The sequence below is a fragment of the Strix uralensis genome, chromosome 3 (assembly GCF_047716275.1).
Source record: "Strix uralensis isolate ZFMK-TIS-50842 chromosome 3, bStrUra1, whole genome shotgun sequence".
Classification (NCBI taxonomy): Eukaryota; Metazoa; Chordata; class Aves; order Strigiformes; family Strigidae; genus Strix; species Strix uralensis.
In genome coordinates, this window is record NC_133974.1 from 26,568,108 (window position 1) to 26,596,069 (window position 27,962).

At 43.5% G+C, this 27,962-nt stretch overlaps 2 protein-coding genes across 6 annotated transcripts; one reads left to right on the plus strand and one right to left on the minus strand.

The window, feature by feature from the left end:
• Positions 1–2,286: 2,286 nt before the first annotated feature.
• On the plus strand, positions 2,287–10,736 carry TMEM14A (transmembrane protein 14A). Of its 3 annotated transcripts, none has more exons than XM_074861702.1 (6): positions 2,287–2,313; positions 3,624–3,709; positions 5,440–5,541; positions 9,039–9,126; positions 9,309–9,407; positions 10,123–10,736. In XM_074861702.1, the coding sequence occupies exons 2-5, from the start codon at positions 3,634–3,636 to the stop codon at positions 9,382–9,384; spliced, it is 342 nt and encodes a 113-aa protein (XP_074717803.1). In that variant the 5' UTR covers positions 2,287–2,313; positions 3,624–3,633; the 3' UTR covers positions 9,385–9,407; positions 10,123–10,736. The 3 variants fall into 3 exon arrangements, with proteins under 3 accessions (XP_074717803.1, XP_074717802.1, XP_074717804.1); XM_074861701.1 differs by having other exon boundaries at positions 2,288–2,313; positions 3,576–3,709; XM_074861703.1 differs by lacking the exon at positions 9,309–9,407 and having other exon boundaries at positions 2,288–2,313; positions 3,576–3,709.
• Positions 10,737–14,376: 3,640 nt separating this feature from the next.
• LOC141940593 (glutathione S-transferase) lies at positions 14,377–26,365 on the minus strand. Of its 3 annotated transcripts, none has more exons than XM_074861704.1 (7): positions 26,256–26,365; positions 21,661–21,767; positions 20,531–20,582; positions 19,428–19,560; positions 18,197–18,338; positions 15,583–15,714; positions 14,377–14,729 (listed from the first exon to the last, which is right to left on the minus strand). In XM_074861704.1, exons 2-7 carry the CDS (start codon positions 21,745–21,747, stop codon positions 14,607–14,609), a joined length of 669 nt encoding a protein of 222 aa, XP_074717805.1. In that variant the 5' UTR covers positions 21,748–21,767; positions 26,256–26,365; the 3' UTR covers positions 14,377–14,606. The 3 variants fall into 3 exon arrangements, with proteins under 3 accessions (XP_074717805.1, XP_074717807.1, XP_074717806.1); XM_074861706.1 differs by having other exon boundaries at positions 26,274–26,346; XM_074861705.1 differs by having other exon boundaries at positions 26,221–26,338.
• Between the last annotated feature and the right edge of the window lie 1,597 nt (positions 26,366–27,962).

Genomic DNA, 27,962 nt, shown 5'->3' on the forward strand with positions numbered 1-27,962 from the left:
TCTGAAATCTGTCCAAACCAGAGAGATGCTAGAGGCTGTTCAGTTGAAAGGGTTATGTTTATAATGGACAAAACCGTGTATTCTCCCCTAAATTCATCCTTGTAGCTGGCTCGAATGTTGTAAATGGAACTTTCCAAAAACAAAGCAAACAAATCATAATACAAAACAAAACAACCAAAACAAGTTAAAATAAAAGAGCTGGAAGCAGACACCCAACAGGGGAAATTTCAACTCAGACTGGCAGTTATGAACAGCTGAAAACTAGAAGGGAAAGCGCTTAGCAACATTAACACTAGCTTTGCTGATAGCTGTTATACCACATTCTTAGAACTGAGGGGTTTGATTTATCATGCTACTAATTTAATGAATTCTCCTCCCATTAAAAACCTCCCACGGGAGCCTACCTGTGCTGTAAAATACAGCAAACATTTCACATCAGACATCAGTTTCAGTAACAGCCGAGGAAAAACAATACTAAATACTTTTCACAATTGAAAATGGAAGAGAACACAACAAGCAGCATATAATTACATGAATTCAAATTTAGCCCAGACTTCAGGGTTATCCAGTGTACTTTAGTGAGGAGTATCATTGAATCAGTAACCACAACTGGTCATTATCCTAGAGGTGCCAAGCCACTGTATTTGTTGCACTTTGGAGCCCCCTCAAATAGAATTGCATGGTTTTGCTCCCTTTAATCCATTGTTTATTTTACTGCACTTTTCAAGAGCCACAAGTCTCAGAATACTTCATAAAGAAATCCAAGATTTCTGGATCTGCTTATGAACAAGCTTATGAATCTGCTTTTGGTTTGCATTTTGGAGCCGTCCTGCCCTCAAGCGTCCTATGTTTGTTTTCCAAATTTGTTGTACCTTCACTCTTCCTTCCCACAGACGCTGGTGAGATAAGGAGAGCGGTTCCGTTTTCCACCTAACAGACAGACTTGGACAGCTCACATGGAGTGGGTTTGTGTCACAGCAGTTAAATGCTAACAGAAAAAACAAATGGAACGTTATGAGTGGAAATTAAATATGTTAACCCTAATGAGAATACTGATTTGCTTTCCAGCAAGGTCTTTGGAGCGGAAAACTCCCACACCTTTAAGCAAAGAAATCTAAAGGAAACACAAGATTTTGGCAGGGATTTTCAAGTGACCCCTGAAGAAGGCAGGTATCCAAGTCCCATCACACGGCATTGTGTGTCTCTCCCTGTTGTGGCCATATTTATGCTCAGCCTGTTTGTGGGAACAAGGGAAGCGTGAGGAATGTCACGGGCAGGCACCCCCCAACTGCTGCTGAAGGACATGTCCCACGCTGGTCAAGAACAGCTCACTTGAGAGAAAGCTGAAGAAATACCGTGGAGCGTGACAAGATACAGACAAAAATAGCTTGTAGTGGAATAGCTCCAGCAAACAGGCCTAGCAGACAGTAAGTCAAGGCGTTAAAATAACCACGACAATCAGTTTCATAGATTGGTACGTGTGTAGTACCTGACTCTTGGGGTTTGTGCCTGTTGGTTTCCCCCGACAAACAACATCAATGTTCTATGTGTCTGCTCACCTAACTTCATGCAGGCAACTCTCAAAGAGGGAGGCAAGGAGGAGAGAGGAACCACCCTGTGTGAGGGGCAGTGGGCAGAGGGGTGCCTGGCACAGCAAGGAGTGCCTGTCACTGGGGTCTCTGGGGCGGTGCTGGCAAGAGACCCTCGCCCCAGCCCCTGCCCAGACCTTCACGGGATGCACATCCTTTGGGGACAAACAGCTCTGCAGACATGACTTCTTTCTCTTTCATGAGTTCTTCCATACCCAACATGGCAGTGCAAGGTTTTTGAGGCTTAAAAGTCTATAAAATAAGCTACGGGCCTTCCCGCTGCCCGTGGAGCCCTGGCAGAGGAGCCGCCTGAGGACATTTCGAGGAGTCTCAAGAGACGCCAGCCCCGGAGCTGGGCCCTGCCGCCAAGGAGCCCCAACAAACACGGGGCGAAGCCCCTTCGCCCTGCGCCAACGCGGCCGCGTCTCCCGTCTCAGCCGAGGGCACGCAGCGCCGCTGCCCCCGCCCGAGGAGCTCCGCAAGCGGCAGCGCGGCCAGGCCCCGGCGCGGCGCCGCCATGATGGCGGCAGGCACCCTCCTTCCCCCCGCCCGGGCGCAGGCCCGCCAAGGGGCAGGAGCCGGGAAGGGGGCGGTGAGGCGGCCGCCCGCGGTGAGGCAGGACCGCGGCGCCGGCGCCTCGACGCCTCACGGTGCCTGCCGGGCGCGGGAGGCGGGGCCGGGGAGGTCGGAGGGCGGCGGGGCGGGCGCGGCGCGGCGGGACGAGGTACGGCGGGGCGGCGGAGGGGCTCCATCCCCGGCGGGGCTGAGCCGCTGCGCGGGCGGCTGAGGGCGAGGGGGACGCGGGGGAGCTCCCCTCCGCACCCACCCGCCTTCTGGCGGAGGTCCGCTGCGGAGGGCGGGGGAAGCCAGCGCGGCGCTGCGCTGCGCGGGGCGGGGGGCGCGGGTCTGGAGGGCCCGGCGGTGAAGTGGAAGTCCCCGCCCGAGGGAGGACGGCCGGCCGCGCTCGGCCTCGGCCCGCCCGCATGGGCCTCGAAGGCCGGGTGGGTCAGAGGCCGGGCTTTGAGCCTGGCCCCTGCCTCTGCAGACGACGTTTTCGGGGGTGCCATGGCTCCCTAAAGCCACCCGTCTTCCGAGGGGGCTACAGCTGGGGGGGGCTCTCTGTGAGTTGCTCTTTCTAATATTAAAGGTTTGACATGAAGTGCTGAGTGTGTGCTCTTTCCTGCCACCCCTTTAACGCTGTGATCAAGGAAACACCTGCTCACTTAGAGAGATGCCCTTAAGTATACACCTAACTTGGGAGAAGGAGGGGAAAGGTGTATCCCACCGACTGGTAGGAGAGCGGCTATAGTGCTGTTGGGCTGCGAAGCACTGCCACTCGTGCCTTTACAAAGCACAACAGGGGAAGTAAGGATCAGTATTACAACAGTAACTTAACTGCTTTTTGGAGAACAGAAGCATAGTTTAGGACAACGCATTAAAATCTAAATGTGAAACAAAAGGGGCACGGAGAGAGATAGGATAAAGCTTCTGTATGTATGGCTTCCTGAAGACAGCGTAGGTTTCTACCAAGAAACTTCGGGTAGCCTCTGAAAATTCTTATTTTTGCCTGGTGTTTCAGGGCCTGTGACATTCCACCTGAAGTACACCAAGTACAGCCTGGTTGCAAGGGCACTAAGCTGTGCACTCAGAAGACCTGTATGTATCCATAGCGTACGCCCAGATCAGCCATATGCCACAAGTGCGACAGAACTGGGTGGTGTTGAGCTTTTTGCTTGCATCCATGTATTTTTGACTGGGAAAACTGCGTGCCACATATATCCCCAAAATCCCAATTTCCCCTAATGGAAATATGATATACCTAGATACCGAGGTGTAAGGAAGGGCATCAGTTAGTGAAAAGATGATACAATAGCCAACAGACACATCTTCACCTTTTGAATGTTTTGACACAGTAGTCAAACATGACTTAGAAAAGTGTTGTGTTATTTAGAACGCTTCAAGTAATGATTTATTTCTTTTTGCCAGGAGGAAGGAATCTGTTTGTCTTCAGTTGCAAAGTGTTTTCTTTTCCAGAGTTGGGACCATGGCTATTGACTGGATTGGTTTTGCATATGCTGCACTGCTGGCTGTTGGAGGTGTTGTAGGCTACACTCGTAAAGGTAAACACTGGTACAGCAGGATTGGGAAATGAAGCATTTGAGTTTCCTCTCTGCTACGCTTTGTAAAAAAAAAAAAAACAAAAATTGGTGCAAGACATGAAAACTTTGCTATAATGAACACAACTGCATCTTAAATCCATCCTGCACTCTATAAATGAGCTGAGTCTCATGAGGTTTACTTGGGCTAACTTAAGCATTTAAGTGGTCACTTTTTTCTGTTAATCTAACTGATGAGTTTGTTTACAGGGCAAAAAGGGGCTGTCATGTTATCTTTGACCTTCAGTGTATTTCGGGCCTGCTCATTTCCTTTAATCATTCCTGTGTTGAGCACAGTAGAAGATCCTTACTTAAAGCTTTTTTGCCATGGAGGCACCATCCAGGCTTGATTCTGAGATTTCCAGATGCCCACTGGAAAGAAAACCCTTTACTTATGTATTCTGATTTGTTGGTTAATTATGTCCTACTGTGGGAACTGTACATCTTCACTCTAAGCTAATCAGACAGGTTTTAGGTTATCGTGTGCTATAATGCATATTTCAGTCATGTTTGCTGTCCTTCCCAGCCAGCCACTCCCTGCCTGGGCTGGGCACAGCGTCCGGCAGAGCTCACAGTGGCACCGAGGATGGGCGGGCGCGATCTCCAGGCTGGTCCCCCTTGGCAGAGCGCACGTCCCAGCGGCGCATCAGTCTCCTTCACTGTGGCCGTTATTCATCCCAGTTCTTCTGATTTAGGGTCACTGTTTCCCTGCATAGTGTGCACATGCTTTACTCTTACAGGCTTTATATGTGACTTTCTGAAAACACTGGCTGTATTTTTTTGTTTGTACCCAGCTGCACTTACTGACTATCCCATTCGCTTCTTCTCTTCACTCTTTAATAGTTGGTCAGCCCTTGTGGCAAATCTAGATTATTTTTTTAATTGGTAATGATTTCTATTTTCTTGCGAATTCTTGATTAAAATATTCAGTATAGCAGGACTGGGAGCTAAATGACATCTGGGAGCCCAGATTCTTAATTTATAAACATTTTGGGATCAACTTAATCCAGATAATGCCTGCTGTGCTGGTTTTTATCATATGGTACTGAGTCAAATACCTATTCAGAAACCTAAGTATATTACTGAAACTCTGGGCTTTATGAACCGGTTTTGTAATAGCACCAAAAGAAGATATCAAGTTACTTTCAAAAGCCATATTTTCATCCTCATTGCCATCTAATTGTTTTTTAATGCTTTATTAATTGTGATGTTGGTAATACCATTTCTTTGTCCAGGAGTGATGTCACATTGAAAGGCTTATGACTGCATGTGTTGTCCAATTTATCCTTTATATATATTGACACATTTCCACCATTTTTAGAGACTCCCAAGTGCTGTAAGATATAGTTAAAATCAGCAGACAGTCCAAAGAAATTATCAAAATGCTTCTAAAGGTATAGATGGTAGAGAAAATAGCCAAATTTAGGTTTGTGCTTCAAAGATCATTTTTTCCAAATTTCAGGTGTTAACTACATCCTCCCTCTGATTTAGCCAACTTTGCCCCTAGTACCATGCCAAGCCCAGTTACAGAAATATTACCTCTCTATTCACAGTGGGTGAGCTAGCTGCACTGTGGCAAAATCAGTTCTATTTTTAAAATACTTGGATAATACTGTGTAGAGAGAGAACTACTGTGTAAAGATTGAGTTTAGAGACATTGTATTGAGAAATAACACTTGAATGGTTTCTTGCAGGTAGTAAAGTGTCTTTAGCTGCTGGTCTCACCTTTGGTTCTGTGGCTGGTTATGGAGCTTACTGTGTAACACGTGATCCAAGAAATGTGAAGATATCATTGTGTAAGTGTTTTACTATAGTAATCAAGCAAGCAAACAAACAAAAGCAGTTTCCTAAACTGCATGCAAAATTCTCCCTTATTAAATTTTGAGTACTGCTTTGGTTTAAATGTTAGTTTTTAAATAGAGTTCAATTTAGCTTGCAAAGTTCAAGAGCTTGACTGTGGAACCATTTGCAAAGTAAGGCAGATCATCACACAAAGCCAGCAGGTGTGTGTTACCACCTGGCAGCACCTCCTTTTATTAGATGGTTACCTGACATTTCCTGATATTGTGAAATCCAGCTGAGAAATGTGGGAGAGTGCTGGAATAAAATAATTAGTGCTACAGATTAGAATGTAATTTAAGAGGTAAAGTAGGTGTGGGATCCAGTCTTTTATAACGTAATGTATCATCTCCCAGTGAACCAAGTAGTTTGACTTAGTGTTTTTCCTTTGCTGCTAGGAAGGACAGGATACAAGCTATGCAATGGCTGTCACATTAGCTAGTTTGCCATGAAACCCTCATGGAGGCAAGGAACTGCAGTCTCTAAGGGGGACATTAACCTCGCACAACTGATTTGCAGTAAGAGCTCTTGGGAGCTTGTCTCACTGATGGTTTTAGCAAAGGTGGCTTAGGCTGCGGTTTCACATGCAGAAAAGCAATTAAAATACATTTAATGCAGATTGTGTGAGTACACGACTGCTTTTTCTGAACTTAGTTCAAATTTATGGTATACTGTTCATGTTGCTTTGTGCTTTACACCAGCCACAGTTGTAAAAATTTCCATTTCAAAAAAATGTTGAATAGAAGTGTTAGCAAAGTATATTCCCACTGAGTTCTTTAGTAAAGGTGGTAATGGCATATCTGATCTGCTCCTAGATGGCCTAAAATTGAATATTCCAGTTTTGTCACCATGACCTTGCTCAGATTAAGTTATCCCACTGTTAAAAAAAACCCCTTTTTTGGAATGAAGACATAGCCTTAAGTATATGTAAATTTGTAATCATTCAGTGTGAGGTGCTTTTAAATAGCATACAGTATTGTACTTTTATGGGTCAATTAAATCACTAATTTGGATATGGAATTTGTGGAAAAGAAGACTAATTAAAACTTACTAAATGTTGACTGTTTCCCAATTCCCTGGTTTTGAACGGACTAATACAAAATTTCCACTAATCTACTTGCAAATGTCAGATATACTAAAATATTGTTAGTGTTGTGCATTTCATGTAGCTGTTGGCATGTGAGAACTTTCGCTCAACTGGAGAAATGTGTATTACTAATTTAATAGAAATTTATAGCAATACAGATGAGGTAGCGTTCACTGCACCTGCCTTAGAAAGTTCTTAAGAACAACTCAGTAGGAAGACTTCAGAGGAAGGGAGAATTAGACACACTCGGAAACATCTACAGGTCCACACCTTAAAAACCTTAGGTGGCTACTGTATCTGCTGCTTTCAGAATACTAAGGGATTTCCATAATAAATGTGTATTGCTTTTGTAGAAAATCAGAATGTTTTCACTTATGCCTAACCTCCTGAAGTGCCAAAAGCAACTAGAGCACAAATGACAGAAGGAAATTAAGTGCATGGAAGAAAGTGACCACTCTGAACTTAGAAACCAGTAGAGTAAATTGCAGTGTAAAATGAATCAAGTACTCAAACTTTTAAAAGGTTAGGAAATTTAAAAGAAAAATTCCCCTCCAAACCCATTATTATCTATAGTATTTGTCACCTACACAAGTCTCCTACAATAATGTAGGTAATGTTTTAGTACAAGACTTTGATAGTAGGGTTCTTGTAACTTGTCCTACATACAAAGAATACGTAGCAAACAGATACCCAGGCAAATTGTCTTAGTTGTTTTATAAATTATTCTTTCAGGCATTTTCCCACTACCCCTGAAATTAACTCTGTGCTTTCTCAAATACTTTAATGTAATTTTATGTGTTTGGAGTAGGGGTAAAAATTCAGACTTCAATATGCAACAGTTAGTGCTATACAGAGTGCAAGCTGATGCACCTGATTTAATGAATGTCTGATATGAATCTGATTTACTGAATTGAATTTGGCTTGATTTATTCAGTTTCTTTGGCTGATTTAAGTTGAAACAGTGAATATCTAGCACTTTTGAAAATCAGGTCTAAAAGTTGAATGTCTTAAAAACTCACTTGGCACACGTGAAAAGCCAGATACTAGTAACTGGAAAAAATAACATTACAGAGTGAACATGCTTTGTAGCTTGTAATTAATTGTAAATATACTCAGGGCTCTGACAGGACACATACTGTGGAATAGTCCACTCTTCAGACATTCCTGAGAGGATCAAGGCTGTGGGACCAGAAAATAAAGGCAACGGATAATGGGGCACAATAGTAGTTTTTTTGCATGATATCTTTAATGAGTCCATATGCGTAGCTGGTGAAGTTTTGTAAGATGCTTGTAACTGTCAGAACTTGTTTTATAATGCTGGAGTGAGTTTAAAACTAATTCTTGACACCTGTGAGCACAGGACTGTCCACAGGAGTAGACAGTGGAGTTTTAAGAGAATTAGCCAGAGGGTTAAACTGCTCCATAAAAAAGGGAAGAGGTTTGTGTAACTGCCATCACTTTGGCTGCAAGAGTGGTAAAGCCCAGCTGCCCATGAGAAGGCCTGCCTCTCCACCCACTTCTGAGAAGTATTTCAGGTGACAGTTCTTTAACAAAGCTATCTTTGCAGAGTTTTATGTATTCTCATCAATTTTCTCATTCATGTAGCGCTCTGCAGCCACAGTTCAATATGAAATCCCCATGCCTGATCAGCTCATTGCTACGTCCATTTTTAGGTAAAATTGCTCCAGGAAGAAGATGCAGTTTCTTTCATGACGTTTCTCTGCTGCTTGCACTACATTTGTTGCCCTCTGGGGCTGCCCACCTCTTGTCACAGACAAGGATGGTTCCCTGGTAGCAAAAGGAAACAAGGGAACTTGTGATCCTGATGAAGACGTTGATAGCCATATTCTGTAGTGAAAACAAGTGGCAAACCTTTCAATCTATTTTTTAAGGCTCAGCAAATAAAGAGCTAGCATTCTAAAAAGAAAACAGATAAAGTTAGATGCTCTAGCTCCTTGAATAGTTAGAAAACACCAGCAGTGATCTAGGGTGGTGGGATTTATGAGACACTGTTTCTGTAATTCAGCATACATGTTACTGTTACGATGAAGATTCTTCCTACTTTATTTGTATCTCCCTGAATGTAGATATGGGGGAGTAGAATTCACTGTCTGACAAACTTACTTAGTATCTGTGGAATAGGATTTAGCATTCTGCTGCATGTGGAAACCTTATTTATAGCTGAAAGAAATCACAACAGTGTTTTGGAAAAGCAAGAATGTTTTTATAGACCCTATCTCTGATCTAATGTTTTGTTAAATTACAGTTCATAGCAAAACATAGCAATGACCTTTGATAACTCTCCATGTTCCTGAACAGTCCACTGGGAGAAGTGAGAACATAAATATATTGAATTGTGTTTTACAGTTTCAGCTTTTCTTTTGACCATTATAATGGGAATGAGGTTCAAGAGGTCCAAGAAATTAATGCCAGCCGGACTAGTAGCATGCCTGAGGTAAACATATATTGAGGATCTTAATATAAAGATTTCACTGATTTTTAAATAGTTGCCATTTGACATCTGATTCAAGCCAGTATCAGTGGAAATTACTATCCTCCAGCAACTGTGTGGTTTAAGTGAAATTAGTTTGGAGGTCACAGTCCTATCTCCAGTGAACAGCTTTTTCATCTTACTAGGCGGATACATCTGATATGGACTGACTTTCTCAGCACAGAAAGGAGAGATCTGCAGTTAAATATTAATGCATATTGATAAGGCTCTTGGAAGAACCTGAGGTAAGCCTCAGTGTTTTCAAACACATATGCATTAGTCATCTAATTTCATACAAAACAGTCATCTTAGAAAAGACCAACACTTTGGTTTAGAAGTGCTGCATCCAAAACTACTGAAAGTGCAGCACCTTTGAAAACTAGGACATTTTTGACCTGACCTAAAAACTTTGGTCAGGATTACTGCAAATTATGATGTTTCTAACCATTTTGACTGCTTTATTGCTGCTGTTTATTTTGGCATTCTGGAAAACAGAATTTTCTGTACTTGTTATTTTGGAATTAAATTATGGAGTAAGTTGAAACTTTTTTTCCCAGTGAGTCTGTAACTTAGAACATCTTTCAACTGTAAGTCAGAACCTCCATCTTCTGAAGGAATAACTGTTGCTTTGTTGTTACCAGATTCAATATAACACCATTGTTTTATTCCAATTACATACAGGGAAGAAAGAAAATCAGATGCAAACTGTCAATGCAAAATCAGATGCAAAATTTAAGAATCAGGACTTAAACTGGAAAATGTTATTTCCTTTGTAGATTGCTTTTCAAGCCTAGGTGGACTGTGTTTCAACAGACACTGAGGCTGTAGATTTAAAGATTGCTTACTAGGAGCTCTAGTGTCAGGTATTTATGAATGCGCTGTTATTTAATGATGACTTTCACTGGTTTTGTTCATGTACAACCATATTTCTGTTTTTTGTTCTGTTTTTTCTTTTTGCAGCCTTTTGATGATTTTGAGGCTTGTTTTCATGCTGCTGTAGTAGAATTTAGAGGTTTAATAACTGAAGTATGACTGCCACACCCACCGAACAAAGAGGCAAGCTCTCCATACTTGAAAGACAAGTTTGAACACAAGTCTTAAATTGCATTTATCTTTTCTGTAAAAGATCTGTACCTGTTATTTGATTATTGACATTTGCTGATATTTTGCAAGCTTTTTTTTAAACTAAAACAAGAGTTTTGTTGATGATTTATTTTGATAAATTTCCATTTAAGTAGTCTGTTAACTCAAGGGATCTTTCTCTAAGTTTGATCTCTTTCAGGGGTGCTGAGCACTCCAAGAAATTGAGTTAGTCTTGCACTGTATCTCTGGAATAAGAATATATATAAATACATGATTATGCTAAAAAGGTATATTGTATTGAACCATAATTTTGTAGCTTCTGAGATTAAGTAATCAATTCTAATCATATTGTCAAATACTAATCAAAAGGCTCAGGCCTGTACTGTGTTGCACTGGAAAACCCACCTTCCTTTCAAACACACGTTCTTGTTTCACTGGTTTTAAATGTAAAAACTATTATCAGTGTTCAAATAAAACGTAAAATGTTCAAAGCTTCTCAGTTTTTTACACAGACTAGTAAGCTGTTTTGTAGTGGAAGAGTCTGGTGATCTGCTTTGTACTTCAGTGTCGGAGATGAAAGTTTTGACATGGTAACAATTTAGTAAGAAATCTAGGTTTATTAATAACTAACAGCAATTTATTACTACAAAATTATTGAGAAATATTGAAAGAAGAAAAGCGACTTATTCACAGATTCTAAAATTACAAGATTCACACTAACTTACTTAATGGTACCTTTATATATACATGCACATACACAATACGGACAAACATACAGAAACAAAGGTGTTTGGATTCAGTGGAATGAACACAGAACGGACATACACACACAGCAACAAGGGTACATACACACAGACACACACGGACACCCACACACACACCCCCCAATAAACAGAAAGGACGGTGAAAGAGAAGCTAGCTCAAAGAAAATTTCCCTCTCGAGTTTAGAGCAAATACTCACAATGCCTTGGCATTCCTCAACGGGCGATAATTGAGACTGGAGCGGGGACTTCACCCTGGCCTTCCGTCTGGAGCAGATGACACCTTAAGGGTTTGGTACCTGAGAGGCGTCCCAGCTCAGGGGAGGTGCTGGTCACAGGCCCGCTGCGATCCAGGAGAGCTCAAAGGGTCTCCCTGGTGGTCGCAGTTTATAGGGTCCAAGATAATTGACTTTTGTCAGATACCATCTGGTGCCTTCCAGTAGTTGCACAAAAACTTCATGAATGTGCAACTCTGTTATTGTTCCCATTTGACCACATCCCAGGCACAGGTGTGCCAGGCCTTTAGGAGATGATGGGCCGTTATGGCCGTTTCGGAGCAATCGGCAGGGGGAAGGAGCCAGGCTCGTTAATGTTATCAGCCCTTATCTCGGGTGGAATCGCACGTAGCACCAAGCAGCCCAACAAGGAGGGGGGGGGGGGGGGAGGTAAGGATTGCACCACCACATTCAGTACCTGTTTGAAACATGTACCACGCTGTAAATTCCCACTGACGTGAGCCACAGCTGAGGAAGGTTCACCATCTTGCACAAATAGGTTCTAAACTCTCAGTCTCTAACAGGTTTGCCGTTGTGGTCTTACACAGATTATCTTGCTGAAGTCCTCACCATAAGCAGAGGAGACTGTTCAAACATAAACTATTCAGGGGTTGAAGTTGCTTCGCTTCGGTTTGTGTAGGAAATAATTAAATATTCCCAGGTCTCAAAACTTGGCTAAGACCATCTTCTGATGCACAGGAATGTGCAGCCAAATCATTAAGAAACTGAATATGGGTGAGTACACTATTGAAGACAAATTTTGCTTTATTTTTTTCATACAGAGCTTGCTTATAAAGGCTATCATATATCAGATCTCAGCGGAATACCAAGGTTATTGCTCTGGGCAGGGCCTTAGGTGGTGACAAGGTGTTGTGAGCAGCTCAGATGACTAAGGCACAACTGACCAAAAAAAAGAAAAAAAGGCAAAAAAACCCCCCACCAACCCCAAACCACAGCCTCCTGCCCTGGAATCTTCTGCTAACAAATGTTGGTATCAGTCACCTGCAGGTGTTGCCAGGCTTACAGGTGATTGAGCTGGTGTGTTACAGATTTCAGATTGGGATGACAGCTGGACACATCAGATGTGGTTCATTTCATCCTGAAGTGGAACTTCAAGGCCTATCAGAGGGATTGAACTGCCATGTACCATAACAGGCTTGGGTGGGCAATGCTGATTTGGGTATTTGTACCATAGACAAGGTGAATCCTGCCTTAGATTAAGGTCCAATGAAAAGTTTAGGCAACCTAGTGCTGATATGCTGCTACCCCAGATCCTAAATGCAGTAAGACATTACATTTTTAAGCACATCCAGAGTTGAACCTTCTGTGCATTCTCTGAATTACACCATGGGAGCAGGGGGCTGGGGCTAGCCTCCAAGTCCAACTGTAATCCAGAAGCTTTAGCTGAACTTCCCAAGCACCCAAACAAGCGGCCTTCTCAGCAAGTCCAACATATCCCTGTGGGACTGAGGACTCACAAAATGCAAAGGTGATGTCCTGTGCCAGTCTCTGTGATGGTTCAGCACTTATTTGGAACAGAGGTATAGCTCAATGAAACTTCAGTACTACAGTGGGCACAGCAAACTACTGCTTCTGGCTACCCTGGTAATTTTAATGTAAAACTTAGGAGCTCACCTGGGCAGTGCCTAAGTGATTGGGGCATTTCAGGTTTGTACCTCTGAGATGCATTATGTGGCTCTTACGCACAGATCAGAAAAGGAGTTAACTTTGCTGGGCAGCAGTTCTGTATATATACTGGTTGACTTGTTTTCTCTGCCTAATCAGTTCAAGTCCTACTAAGGAAAACAACTAACTGCAAGGAAGAAGAATAGTTAGTGGCATTGTTCTTAAAGGGAACAGTGATGGTTCCCATGAAATTAGGGTAATGAATCTGAAATAGTAGTGAATGCTTTAAGCACTGTTGAGATAAAACTAACTCTTCTACTGAAAAGGTAAGCAGCCAGTGCAGTTCTCTTCACAACCACTTGGGAAGTGACTGGAGAAGGTAAAACCTTACAAAAAAAACCAGCCACGTGGCATTTTCCTCACTGTGACCATCTAGCCAAGCAGCAAAAAGAAGTGCAAGGGAATATGTGCTTTCAATGGATGAAAACCATGTAAGGGAAAGAATGTTGTTTTCGCATAATAAGCCTGATGGGAAGGGCAGGAGCGATTCACCAAAGCAATCAACAAGAGCAATTCACAACCATTGAAATCCCTGGCCTAGGGCTAGAAGACAAGTGGTCTTTTTGTCAACTGTGATGACCCAGTACTTGGAACTGGCTTTAGATGGATGCAGATACCGAAAGACTTGGGGCAAACTTTTCCATCTTAGTAGGCTTGCGTGATGAGCTCATGCATATTAACTTCTCCGCCCTGGAGAAAGCCAAGGTTCATTTCCATGAACATGCGACGTATGAACACATACATGAAGGGGCGTATCGGTAGGCGGTTCGGGAAGTCTGTACACCCTGTAGTACTCAGCCAATGAGGAATCAGGGGAGGGAACTGGCGGTTCGGAGAAAGGGATATAAACCATTGCATGATGGCTGGTAGGCGCGTCCACTTGATGGGGGCGCCCGGTCTTGCAAGAACGTAATAAAGAGTGCTTCACACCGCATCCTGTCTGAGCTATCGATAATTGGCAACTGAGCGTTTCTCACAACCACATCAGCCTAATTAAACACAAGGTCTTTGATCTTTCACTGAACAAAATCCCTTCTAAGAGATTCATGTGGGGATTAAACAAATTTCTTACTTTTGCCCCTAAATTGACAAGGATCATGAGTTTTAACTTTTATTTTAATTTTTATTTATTTAATTTTTAAACTGCAGCTCTGAAAGTACAGACACAGCAGTGACACAGCAGGGGGACAGTAAACTTTGATCTAAGAGACCACCTAGAGAGCAAACCCAAAAGATTCTAGGCTGAATTGAAATGACTTCCCCATTTTTATGGAGTGTCTTTCCTTTCCTGCAGTTTATAAAGGGAGAGGGAGGGGGCGGGGGGCGGGAGGGGAGGCTTTCTACAGTACTCTGGAATTTACAGCTGAAACATGTTACCCTATCAGGCATGTACTGTAATTACACAAACACAAAGTATCAGCATATTTATTTCACATAACTGCTCCATGGAATACCACTTTCTGGACTCAACAAATCCAAATTAGCCTTTTACTCTAATTTAACTGTATTCTATTTCAACAATTATCATGTCACTGGCTCTAGGATGCAAGCTACAGAAGAATACATCTACGCAGTTTACACTTACAAGGCACAGCTCTGGTAATATACTACAGTTGTGTTATCTTCAGCAGCCACGTGATCAGATATTGAATATTTTCCTCACAACGGCAACAAACTTCTCATCTGTTGGTGGTTTCCTCTGGCTGCCAGGCTGCAAGAATTTTTTGATTGTTGGAATGTTGCTTGTTCTTCCTTTAAAAGCCTGTAAGAAGCAGCAGTAAAGCCAATGAGAGTAAGGAAATTATAATTCCATCCTTTATAGCTTAAAAATCAGGTGACTTGGATTTTTACTTCTCAAACATACTTCTTAAACAGAGAAAGGTAGTAGCTCCTTGTAGTCAGCTCAGCACTCAGCATTTTCCATTAAAAAAAAGGCAAAAATACACCTACCACATATTAGTCTTCTTGGAAAATCCAGATGTGTATATTCTGATGTGCAATGCTGGTGCTATAAAGTCTACCTTAGTTTCCCAGATAGGGATGAGAGAAATTAATATTAAAAGAGTTAAGATTCATTTAGTAAAGATGGAAGGGAAAAAAAAGAAAAAAAAAAAAAACACAGCCTGAATACAAATTCTGCAATTATATTCAGGCAATAAAAGAGGCAAGGACAGAAATACCTCAGTGCAAAGCACCATGGAACACAAGACATAAGAAACTTAACAGCTCTTGTATATGATTTCTTCAAAATATAATTTTGCTAGCAAAAAGAGAAGGACAGGAACTGCAGACACAACAGGCTGCAGACTTCCCCTCCTGATGCTCTTTGCTGTGTTTGAAGACATACAAGTAGCAGTTACAAACTGGTAGCGTTAGTAAGTAAATTCCTGCCAGCTGAGAACAGCTGGGAAAAGTAGAGCTGGAGAAAAGTGAGCCCCCAGCAGCTCTGCGGGCAGGGCAGCGCGCCTGTGTTCAGGTTGTAGTCAACAGAAGTAGACCAGAGAACTGTCAGTAACACAGTACAATGGTTCAAAAGATTTAAACATCAATTAGCTTTTAAAACTGGGCAGTGAAATTTATGTTACCTTCCATACTGAGATCAGATGATTACTAACCTGTAGCAGAGGGAATGCAGACAGGATATCAGGCTTACATTCTTCTGCCATTAAAATGGCTTCCAGCAGATGGATGTCTGCCCAGCTTAATTTGTTACCAACAAGATAATCATGTCCATGGTCTTTTAAGGCCTACAAAATATGAACGAATAAAAAAAGTCATATAGGATGTAACAATTTTATCTAGATATTTCATTAATGACAAACTTCTACAAAAACACACAGCAGAGCAAATCCATGCAAGAACCTATAAAGTTAGAAAGAGATAGATATTCTCTCATGGAAAAAATTAAATTAGAACTCATGTTTGAGTGTGTGTGAACCTATCGCTCACTCTAACCCACTGCACCAGGTAGCTGTAGCAAGTCCAGTACCACAAGAAAGACTTCAGTCATACAAAACAAACAGGACTAAAGTAATTGGAAGAGGTAGTCAGGACAGTTTACCTGTAGCATACTTTGACTTTTTTAAAAAAAGTCAAGTGAACTCCCAGATGTTTCAGCAAAATTTGAGATTGTTGATTATAGTTTGAAATAGGCCAGGTGTGAAGGAACACAGCCTTTCCACCCTTCATCCTGTATGGAAGCATTCTTTCATGGAAAATAGCTGATGCAAGAATCACAGCCTGCCAAAGCTACTGATAGCTGTAATAAATAAGTTGTGACTGTTGCAGCACAGCTTCAGGGCAGTTACCAGCTCTCCAGCCTACCTTTTTCCTGAAGACTATCACTCTTGTAGCAGGAGCAACAGAAGGAAACATGTCTGGACCCAAGCTACTCTAATGCTATACTTAACTAACAAATGTGCACTAAAACTAGGACATCAGTCTGTGACTTTGGAAGCTGATTCCTTCTCTAGTCCTATCTGCCAATTTTATTATAAAAGAGGCAGTAACCTCTGGACAGGCAAAGGTGATACCTTTATGTAATCCACCACAGCTTGTCTACCAAAGCCATATGGAAACGCCCAAACAGAGCATCAGAGCCAGCTACCTGCAGTGCTTCATATCACCTTTTGCCACTCTACCTGGCTGCTGAGCGTTTCAAGTGAACACTCATAGTTAGGGATATTTTCTGTCAGGATTGTGTAACACATGGACTGCAAACTGCTCAGATGAACCAACAGACAAACAGCTGCTACAGAAAGAAAATTACTAATCACTCTAACAAAATTAACTAGGCTAAAAATCACAGGAAAGTTTAGCTGTGTCTTTACCATAAGAGAACGAAGTTTATTTAAAGGCTTTCCTCTAGTGAGCATACACACTAAAACATATCGTAACAGTAGTTTATGACACCTAAGCATAGGTTCGGAGAATACCGGTGTCTAAATTTTTTATTTTTTAGTATCTTAAATACTTACATTATCAGACTTCAAATATTTGAAACATTAATGTGTGCAATCAAGCTTTCTCAGCACAGCCTTCCATTGGTATGACAGTGGATCTATATAAACTCTGATTACAGAAGTGCTGGCTTACGTTGTTCATGGGCATTTTTTTTCACAGTTGCAGCCTCTGTGGGTTTTGCTTGTGCAATTTAAGGCTCTGATAAAGAGGCACATGAAATTGCATCAAGTCCTGTATTTTTTGAATGGACTTCAGCTGCCTGTGAACCAAGGATTCAAGCTAGAAAGCCAGCTCAGCCCTGAAACAACACAGCTTTAAACCCTTGGCACAGACTTCCAAGGACACTGCTACGCCCTGAAAAAGCGCTGTGCGAAAGTCTGTGTAGTATAACCATACAAGGTACAAAAGGTAAAGTTACAAACAGAAGCAGGAGAGTGAGATGAGGATCACTGCTGCCTCGATTCAAACAGAAAATGTTAACACCAAAAAAATTTAAAATATCTTCAAGGGAAAAACAAAACAACAGAAAAAACAGCAAGTTCGTACAAAACAGCAACTCAGTAACATCCAGGCTATGTTCCAGGGAGCAGCAAAGAACAACCCGTCCCCTCCTGACCAACTGTTGCCCAGCCAAGAAAGACTCTTCATGTGCTCTAGGGGGGTGGCACGCATACTAGTGCTTTACCTCGCAGCTCGTTAGAGGAAGAGCATGCTAGGGAGTAAATAATTGGTTTATGCTTTTAAGCTAGATACATCTGTCTGCAGAGCCTCGTCGTGCACATGTAAGGATGCCCAAATAGAGATTCAGAAAAAGACAGAAATAATCTGTAAGTATAATACATTTAAGCCATGGGTTTGAGAAAGATCACAGAATTAGGTCCTTAATTTCAATGCACAATTATATTTAACTTTGAACAACAAGAGTATATAGACTTTCAGGCAGTAAGTTCTGAAGGCTTCCCAGGTATTTAAATGGTGTATTTATGTAAAATGCTAGGAGCTATCAGCCACTAAGCCAGGTTTAAAAAGTAGGATCTGCTCTTTGAGGAGTCTTAAAGAAGACAGCAAAGATACTCAGTACTGAAACCAGTCAAATATTATTTCATGGCCCTCCTTTCACGTTGCTGAATGCTGGCTCCATCATACAGTTCTGGAGTTGTCTTGCCTTCTGGAACGTAGGTGTGTGGGGCCAGGGGAGTGGGGAGAGGGTGGAAACCTGTACCCCACTTTACTGTCTTTGTGGACTACTGGTGAGTTATCACTTACCTTTTCATAAACAGGAAAGTACCTGGTTGTAGCTCTTTCAATGATTAAGGCAAGATTCTTTTCTTTTGTGTCAGCTGGTTGAAAAGGGAGATACATGATCATTCCCATCAAGTCTGTTGTTCCCTCCACGTACATATCAATCCTGAAACAAACATTTTTATTTCACATTTATCATTTGAACATTCCATTCTGGTTATTTTCCTGAAGTACAATACCGAAGTGATCACCGAGTAAAATGCTTATTAGTGAATGTAACATGAGACACTAGTTTGTTTTCTTGTTCTTCCACTTTAATTCCAGGTCAGTTTTTTCAAAGCACAGATCTTTATAAACAGGCTCACAATGTCTCCAAGAAGCAAGCTATAAATAAGAGTCTACAACTAATGTATTTAAAGTGAAGTTCACACTGTTTTCCATTGTTAACCTATTCATCTAGGCTGTGGGAGAAAAGACCACATATACAAACCGCGCTAGAGAAAAAAAAAATAGCTTTGAGGTCTAATCATGAAAGGGTGCCAAAAATGACTGACAATTGCCAGTTCAGACATGCCAGTAATCCCCACAATCTCTGGAGTTGCCCCTCCATTATCACAGAATAAACCCTTTACAGTAAGTGGTAGTCAGTTAGGTTAAGGACTTAACTGAATTTTTGCATGACTTCTTTTGTAAAGAAAGAGTAAACAAAGATTTTTGCTTTTGCATTAGCCCTTTAATTATGACAATAGAAAGTATCCACAGCTTACGTAGTAAAGCAATACTAGGAAAATATTGGTTTAGCTTTCAGTGGCATTAAGCCACTGAACATACCTTTTTTAAAATTAGCTATGAAAGATTCTTTACATTTTCAAAACGGGACTTCATTTTTTTTTCTAGGCAGCTGTAGTTTTTCTTACTGTTTTCCATGTTAAGGAGAAAAAAAGAAAAGGCATACTTAGCCTTTGTTATTGTATTAAGGTCCTGCAGTTGCCCAGAAACTTAATGCACTTCTGGTCTCTGGTCTCTGTAAAATCAAAGGAGCCTGAAGGTGGCCATAACCTTCTCACTATGTTGTCAATTAACAATCATTCATCAATCTCAAAGTCCATTCACCCAATCCCTGTATCTGAGGAGACAAAGCACTGGCAGATATGCATGCACCTTTACATGCTGATATTTCAGAGCAATATTCTTCTCATAAATATTAAAAATCATGGAAGAGTATTAGTAAGGACAGTATGCACTGTTAACATACCAGGCTCTCTCCTTCAGGTCTTTTCCATAGAGGTTGTACTTTGCTGCTATGTAGCTGAGGATGGCTCTGGTCTGCACCATCTTCATCCCATCGATCTCCACCATGGGCACTTGCTGGAACATCAGGACTCCATCTAGGGAAGAAAAAGAAGCAAACTGTTCAGACTGCTGCAGTACTACACTGAATCTGAGAAAGAGACCTGGTAACACATCCAGTTCTGAATGAGGAAGGCGTTTGCAAGCAAGCAGGTCTCTCAAATCTTCTCTTAATTGATACAGAGAAATGATTACTTGTTTTGAGACTTAGTTACTTATTTACTTATAGCAAACTGCTTAGCAACTTATTTACTTACTTATAGCAACTTATAGTATTACTTATAGTATTTTTGAATTTTGCTAAGAATCCTGCTTGCCCAGGCTGTTCTGTGGAATTTTACCAAGGACTACTGTGTTCATTGAAACAAAGCAGTTTACTGTGAAAATCTACCAAGAACTGCAGTGTTCAGCAAAATATCATGTTTTTGTCCTTGGGAAACAGATGTGCTCTAACTAGTTGGGTCTTGGTAATGAGTAAAGATAGCCATATATGGATGGTAGAAGTTCCATTGGTTCTCTTAGATAAGATAGAATGAGTAAACCGGCTGAAAAAACACTCTTGTTATTCAAGAAATTGCACATGCTCTGGGGAAAAGTACAAGGTGAGAAAGACTATGAGCCTTCCTCCCAAAGACCCCCTAAAACGCCCACCAGGAGGCAATGCACAGGTGCAAAGATAACATAAACTGCTGACACCAACCTTTTGAACTAACCCAGCCTTACTCATGCATATGTATGTTTGTGTTATGTAATCCAATGAATATGTATATTCACACTCTGTAAGTTTTTGGTAAAATGTGCGGTGGGTGTGCAAGCTTTGTGGAGAAATCCCCTTGCACCCTGGCATCGGAGTAAACATACCTGCTTTATAACTCTATTCGAGTTGTAGGGTCTGTTTTCCGCAAGTCATTACAGGTCACATCGTATTGGAGGTCTTACAAAAATCTCACCTGTTGTCCGTTTGTTATATCGGTGTGAATTTATGTTTAGGGTAGTTTACAGACTCACCATTACGTAATTTTTCTAGGTCTTCCTTTGTTTCTATGAATTCTTCCTCAAACTGAAAAGCAAAGATAGAAAAACAACACTGTGTCACTCCAAAGGCAATGGGGAAGTGGAAGGGAGTCTGAAGTTAAGACTGCACCTCTCCACACTATTCCCCATACTTCTCATGATTGCATTGACCCCCTACTCCTATTCTTCATCTCTGCTCCAGCAAATAACCCAGGACTATAGTGTCCCCAACCCCACAGTAATGTACTATGCTTTACACTTCAAAAACAGCTTCCTTCATTATAAAGACCAGTCTACTTGCCTGCACAATTACCAGACACAAAATCATTCAGCTGATGCCATGTGAAACACTGAGAAATGTTTAATAAGCTGTGCCTCTGTTACACAACATTTATCTTCCTCTTTTCCCCTGCTGGTATTTTTTTTTAAATGAGAAGGACATTTGAATGAGGGCAAGATCTTTGTTTCCTCAGCACTCGTGCTCTGCAGCTTCTCTGTCAGCAACATTCACAAGTGAGCACCATTTAAAAAGCCTTTTATTTCCAATGTAGTATAAATAGTTTCTGGGAAACCAGTTCCAAAGTACCCGTATTCAATCAAAAATTGCATGAAGAAATTAAGATGCCTTAGGATGGTTTTCACCCGATGTGAATCTCCCCCACTGCCTTCAGGGCAGCTTTGCTGATTTATCCTATTCAGGTCCTCACCAAAAGAACAAAAAGCACTTTGGTTGGAGATAATGTTCTAAAGCTTTTCATGTGGCACACAAGGCCTTTCAGTGAAGAACAATCATGAGACACAGAGAACTAATGAGCACTCAGAAAAAGCCAGAGACACACAGTTTGGGACTCTAGCAACAACTTAACATCTCAGCTTAAAGTACATTTGAAAAAGGACACTTAACAATTCTCTTTGTATGTTAAAATCCTTTAACTGGGCAACTGTTGCTCAAGGAATACATCAAATAAATACAACATGATAGAGTGCATCACTGAATCTAAGTATTCTGCATCACAACATATGATGTTGTGCATATCTCTAAGCATAGATATAACTGGGAAAACTTTCCAACTTATTTTAATCACAGGTTTATCGGATCATCTTATAAAAAAAAAGGTACAGACCTCAACCCCAGCTGCTGCTAACAGCCATCGGATTGACTCCATCTTCCCCCTTCCTTTGGTATAGTGCAGCTTGGGTTTCCCCGCCATGATTTCAGAGTTCTTGTTTCCTGATAAATTCAAGAAGACAATCTTACAGGAAGCATGTTTTAAATTAGCATTTAAAATGTCCCACTCCAAACTACTAAATACAGCTGGATGAATGTGAAAGTAGAAGGGCAATCAAGACATAGATACTTGGGCTTGATGCAACCATGTTTCATGTGAATTAGTGAAAAAAAAAGTACACACTCCCAGGGTAATATGCAGCTATTCAAAAAGGAATCATGACAGAATGTAATAAGCATCTACTAAATCATATACGTATCTTTAAAAATATTAGAGCTCATGAGTTTTACTACCAAAACAGAATTCCTGAATAAATAAATTTTTAAACTAGTTGTGATGCAATCTCTTCAGTAGGTGTTGGGTTTTGTGACAGCAGCCATGTCATACCAGACTTGAAAATGTACTATATCAAATGAGTTGCCTCTCAAGAACTCCAACCAAGAAACACCGGCATTATCTTCACCTCTGTTATTATGACATTTCAGAGCCCCATGCTGTTGTGCCTTTATGAATACGAGCTTGTAACAGCAATATATGTTCCAGCATATACTTCACCTGACCTGCTGACTTCCATATTCAGCTAGTTCTGTTTTGACCATTAGCCAAATCATAATATATCCATTACAGAGAATGCAGACTGACTTCAAGACCCATTCCAATTTTATGATCAAACAGTTAAACTGTAACAGGGATTTATATCCTATTGACTCTAAAAACTTAACTTTGAAATCAAAACCAAACAAACGAGACAATGACCTCTGTTGGGCTGATTAAGACCTGGTCAATGCCCCCAGCAGCTGGGGGCTGAAGTCAGCCCACCAGATGATGGCACTGGGATGAAACACTTCGTCCTTTCAAATTTCGCTAACAAATGCAGTCACATGCCATAGCATGAACTCGGCAGCTGATGTGAGCTTGCCTGGTGCTGGAAACAAAGCGAACACTGTACCCTTACCACTAATGGGTCCTGGAAGAATGAAGCAGATTTAATAAGACAGTCACAGACTAGCAGAGTGCTTCATCGTTAAGCCAGGGTTTTATCTGTTTACAGGCAGGCTTATTTATTCTTGCATAGACTTCACAGCACATAACTGAGCCACAAAGTGGAAACTTTGGCTGTAATTCCAAAAGCATGAATGAAGAGGCACAAACAAACAGTACAACAGTGAGAGGGGAGAGCACATCCCTGGCCTTCTCCACTGAAGTCCTCTGTGTTGGGTGGTAGCTTCAATAGGTTCTATAGCAAACAGCCATTCCTCTACTAGGGGCTGGACTCACAAGAGAAACCTGGTGCCCCAGTCCAAAATACAGGTCTTCAAAACTGCTGTTCAGCAGCTGAGCCCAGAAATGCCTATATCCACAGACACCTCAGTCTCTTGCAACAAAGTTCCTCTGATGCATAAATATGTGCTTGATAATAAAATTTGATTATATCTTGACAGTTTAGAGGTGGCACCTAGTCTAGAGCTGCTGGATGCCTAACTAGATTCCTAATAGCTGAATAGCAACAGGGCACATAAGGCATTTAGACAAGTGCCTTATCACAGCCACCTTGCCAGGCTCTACACACAGAAGACCATGACCTACACTCCATTTCTAGTTCCCGTAAGTGTGTGACTTACGCTACACTAAGTGCAAATCCTCTCAACCTTCCATACTTCAAAAATACTTCATTCCCTGGCACTCAAGAAGTAGATGATGGTCTCAACACCACTCCATCAGAGAGAACTGCACTTGGACCCTCACAGACCAGACAAGCACTCTAACCTCCAGCACACGGGATCAAGGCTGGGAAACACACTACAAGGACAGGCTAGCGAAGGAGAATGAGCAAGCTTCTCTAGTCTCTCCCTGAAGCAGAGGTAGAGCTGATAAAAATCAGCCCAGCCAGAGCTCTGCTTGCCAGTGTCAGCTCAGTGCTCCACTCCAAAGAGCTTAAAAGCAGAGCAAGTGCCAAAAAAGTTGAGGTATCAACATAACCTGTATTCATCACAGTTGCTTATGGTGGATTAGCCAAGGGTTGAGGCTTTTTACGCGGGTAAGAAAAATTTACAAATTTGGTGGCCTTCTACGACAGGGTTACAGCGCTGGTGGCTAAGGGAAGAGCAACTGATGTCATCTACCTGGACTTGTATAAAGCATTTGACACTGTTCCACATGACATCCCTGTCTCTGAATTGGAGACGTGGATGTGACGGATGGACCACTCGGTGGATAAGGCGCTGGCTGGATGGTCGCAGTCAGAGTTGTGGTCAGCAGCTTGATGTCCATGGGGAGAGCAGTGACGAGTGGCATTCCTCAGGGATCGGTATTAGGACCGGTGCTGTTTAACATCTTTGTTGGCGACAGGGACAGTGCGATTGAGTGCACCCTCACCAAGTTTGTTGATGACACCAAGCTGTGTGGTGCAGTCAACACACTGGAGGGAAGGGATGTCATCCAGAGGGACCTTGACAGGCTTGAGAGGTGGCCTGTGCAAACCTCATGAAGTTCAACAAGGCCAAGTGCAAGGTCCTGCACATGGGTTGGGGCAATCCCAAGCACAAATACAGGCTGGGGGATGAGTGGATTGAGAGCAGCCCTGCGGAGAAGGACTTGGGGTAGTAATGGATGGAAACCTGACTGTGAGCCAGCAATGTGCGCTCACAACCCAGAAAGCCAACCACATCCTGGGCTGCATCAAGAGAAGTGTGATCAGCAGGTCGAGGGAGGTGATTCTCCCCCTCTACTCTGCTCTCGTGAGACCCCACCTGCAGTACTGTGTTCAGCTCTGGGGCTCCCAGTAGAAGGACATGGACCTGTTGGAGCGGGTCCAGAGGAGGCCATGAAGATGATCAGGGGGCTGGAGCACCTCCCCTATGAGGACAGGCTGAGAGTTGGGGTTGTTCAGCCCAGAGAAGAGAAGACTCTGAGGAGACCTTATAGAGGCCTCCCAGTACTTAAATGGGGTCTACAGGAAGGATGGGGAGGGACTCTTTATCAGGAAAGGTAGTGATACGATGAGGGGTAATGGTTTTAAAGTGAAAGAGGATAGATTTAGATTAGATATTAGGAAGAAATTCTTTACTGTGAGAGTAGTCAGATACTGGAACAGGTTGCCCAGAGAAGTGGTGGATGCCCCCTCCCTGGCAGTGTTCAAGGCCAGGTTGGATGGGGCTTTGAGCAACCTGATCTAGTGGAATGTGTCTCTGCCCATGGCAGGGGGGTTGGAACTAGATGATCTTTAAGGTCCGTTCCAACCCAAACCATTCTGTGATTCTACGATTTCCCTGGAACTGCACTGCTTAAAGACTGACTTTGGGGTTTAGGCTGAATGCTTACATAGCGTTGCTATACTTTGGTGACTGTTACTGCTCTGCAATGAATATCTCTTTGTAAAGCAGTGAGTCACGAAAGAGTAGCAAAGTTGCTAAATTATCGTTCTTGAATAGCAATAATGGACCTGAAAAGAAATCACACTGTTCTTGCACATCGGACCTTCCTTGGACTTCAGCCAGGCAGCTGTCAGAGTGACAGCTACCACTGTGATCACTTATTTTAAAAAAAACACACTATTTTGTCCAAAACAATTCAGGCATCGTCCTTCCAGTGAGAAACAGGTAAGTGTATTCAACAGCAAGCTCACAATCTGTTGCAAGATCTTAAATCTTCTTCCTAATTGCCTGTGGACCTCAAAGCAGCTCTCTGCCACACTTTGCTCCTTGAACACAACTCACACGGGGCTGCTCAAGCAGAATGACCTTACAGCACAGGCCCCATACTGCATGAAGCCCGGCTCAATCTTGAGACGGTCTTGTAATTGCTCACCAGCATGTGGCTTCTACCGGGACTCAGGCCAAGTCTGGATTCAAGAAGCGTTCCTTCCTCCACCCAAGCTAGGAGGCGCGTTTGAACGAGGTGAAAGGCAAATTACCCCGAGACGTTTTAAAACTTTAACTCCAAACAGCAATTCCTCTCCAGGCTCCCTGCTGATCCTACCCAGAGCCAGACACGAACTCCCTCTATGCACACCCACCCCGCCCGGCGTCGGTCCCTGCTGCAGGAGGAGGGTGGGGAGTAACCCCCGGACAAACACGAGCAGCGCCGCAGGACTCTCAAGCATATTCCTGAAGTAAAAACCGGTCTGTCACGCACCCCGTCCTTCGCCCTCCCGGCAGAGACCCCGGCTGGCCCCCCTCCAGCGCCGCAGGCGGGCTCCTTCCCCTCTGTGCGGGTGGCCCGGCCCAGCGCGGCCCGGCCCTGCCCTCCGCACCTGGCCGCGGCGGTAAGGCGCGACCCGCCGGTGCTGAGCGGCTGGGGGCGGCACACGGTCCCGCGGCCGGCCGGCGGGCCGGACTCCTGCCCGGGGAGCAGCTGCCAGCCCCTACACCCCGCCGCCACACGCCGAGCTTCGGGGCAAAATTCACAACCACCCTCCGCCGCACCCCCCCACCCCCTCCTCCGCGGGATGCCGACCACCGCGACGGCCCCCAGCCCGCTGCCGCCAGTACCCTCCACACAAGCCGCACCGCCGATAGCTCCCCCGGCCCAGCCAGCTCCGCCCGGACTGCCCTCACGGCCCGGCCCGCCGGGAGGCGGCCGCTCCTCCCCTCAGCGGCCGCGCTGGGCGGTGTGCCCGTTGCCCGCCTCCGCCCCCGCCCTCCCTCAGGCCTGGCGGCGGCCGCTTCGCCGAATTGAGTCGCCGAGGGCCAGCTCCCCGCTCTTACACCTCATCTTTAAGCCCTAGAAGCGTAGCTGAGGGAAAAGCCACCTCGGCCTTGTCCCTGAAGTTTTGTGAAACGGCTTTTTCCCCTGGGCTGGCTTCGGGGCTTTTGTATCAGAAATAGCGTGGCCAGCAGGGACAGGGAAGGGATCTTACCCCTGGGCTCGGCACTGGTGAGGCCGCACCTCGATTACTGTGTTCAGTTTTGGGCCCCTCACTACAAAAAGGACATTGAATTACTCGAGCGTGTCCAGAGAAGGGCAGCGAAGCTGGTGAAGGGTCTGGAGCACATGTCGTATGAGGAGCGGCTGAGGGAACTGGGGTTGTTTAGTCTGGAGAAGAGGAGGCTGAGGGGAGACCTCATCGCCCTCTACAACTACCTGAAAGGAGGTTGCAGAGAGCTGGGGATGAGTCTCTTTAACCAAGTAACAAGTGATAGGACAAGAGGGAATGGCCTCAAGTTGCACCAGGGAAGGCTTAGACTAGATATTAGGAAGTATTTCTTTACAGAACCGGTTGTTAGGTGTTGGAATGGGCTGCCCAGGGAGGTGGTGGAGTCCCCATCCCTGGAGGGGTTTAAGAGTAGAGTCGACATAGCGCTGAGGGATATGGTGTAGTTGGGAACTGTCAATGTTAAGTTAATGGTTGGACTAGATGATCTTCAAAGTCTTTTCCAACCTAGATGATTCTGTGATTCTGTGGGGTCAGCAGGGTGCCGAGGCCGCACCTCAGAGGGACAGGGCAGCCAGGGCACGAGGGGGCAGGAGAAAGGCTTTGAGACCCCCGAAGCAGCAATGGGGTCACAGTGATGGCGTGACGAGGGGAGAGGCCTGGGCCACAGTCCCCATGTGAGGGCTGCGGAGCTGTCGGTGTGCCAGGGGCTCTGCCTCTGCGTGACTGAAGGCCAGTGCCTGTGCGCAGGCTCCTAAAGCTGCCTGGCTATGCAGGGGAGCTTGCATGGCAGGGAGTTGGCAGCCGTGGTCAAAGCTTCTGACTCTAGTTTCTGACAGCACTCAGCAGCTGCAAGTGCTGCCCACATGCTTCAGTGACCTGGGAGGGAAACAGCTCTTAACACATGCTCTGCTGCAGAAAAACATCGTTTTTTTTCCTTTCTTGATGCTAAAACCTGGTTCCCGTCACATGACATTTCTTAGAAAGAAACTATAGGCGTTAGCAAGAGTTTCAGTGCCTTGAGTTTGCCCAGCTTAAAACTGCCAGTACTAGAGCGTTGGTTGGTTTCAGGACACTGGTGTTTGCATGTACATATTTGGTTGATTTGGTGTTTAAATAATATACATATTTATGTGTTAAACTGTCTTGCTAGCCTCTCAGTTGTAGAGCTTGATTTAAGTGATTGTAATGTACAAGTTGTATTTAACATATAAAGTGACATAAGTCAACATGAAGTCCTACATTTCAAGGCCTCACTAGCACCTGACACCAATCTGACTCCTCCATCCTCAAACAATAAGTTTTCAACTTTACAGTTGAAAGC

What these genes read in the sequence shown, in the direction of transcription:
- TMEM14A (XM_074861702.1), top strand. Translation starts at nt 3,634, where the DNA reads ATGGCTATTGACTGGATTGGTTTTGCATATGCTGCACTGCTGGCTGTT. An exon ending in AAATGTGAAGATATCATTGT is followed by an intron (nt 5,542 to 9,038) that starts GTAAGTGTTTTA and finishes TGTGTTTTACAG; the next exon opens with TTTCAGCTTTTCTTTTGACC. An exon ending in GGACTAGTAGCATGCCTGAG is followed by an intron (nt 9,127 to 9,308) that starts GTAAACATATAT and finishes TCATCTTACTAG; the next exon opens with GCGGATACATCTGATATGGA.
- LOC141940593 (XM_074861704.1), bottom strand. Translation starts at nt 21,747, where the DNA reads ATGGCGGGGAAACCCAAGCTGCACTATACCAAAGGAAGGGGGAAGATG. An exon ending in GACCTGAAGGAGAGAGCCTG is followed by an intron (nt 18,339 to 19,427) that starts GTATGTTAACAG and finishes TGTTTGTTTCAG; the next exon opens with GATTGATATGTACGTGGAGG. An exon ending in CTGCATTCCCTCTGCTACAG is followed by an intron (nt 14,730 to 15,582) that starts GTTAGTAATCAT and finishes TGCTTCTTACAG; the next exon opens with GCTTTTAAAGGAAGAACAAG.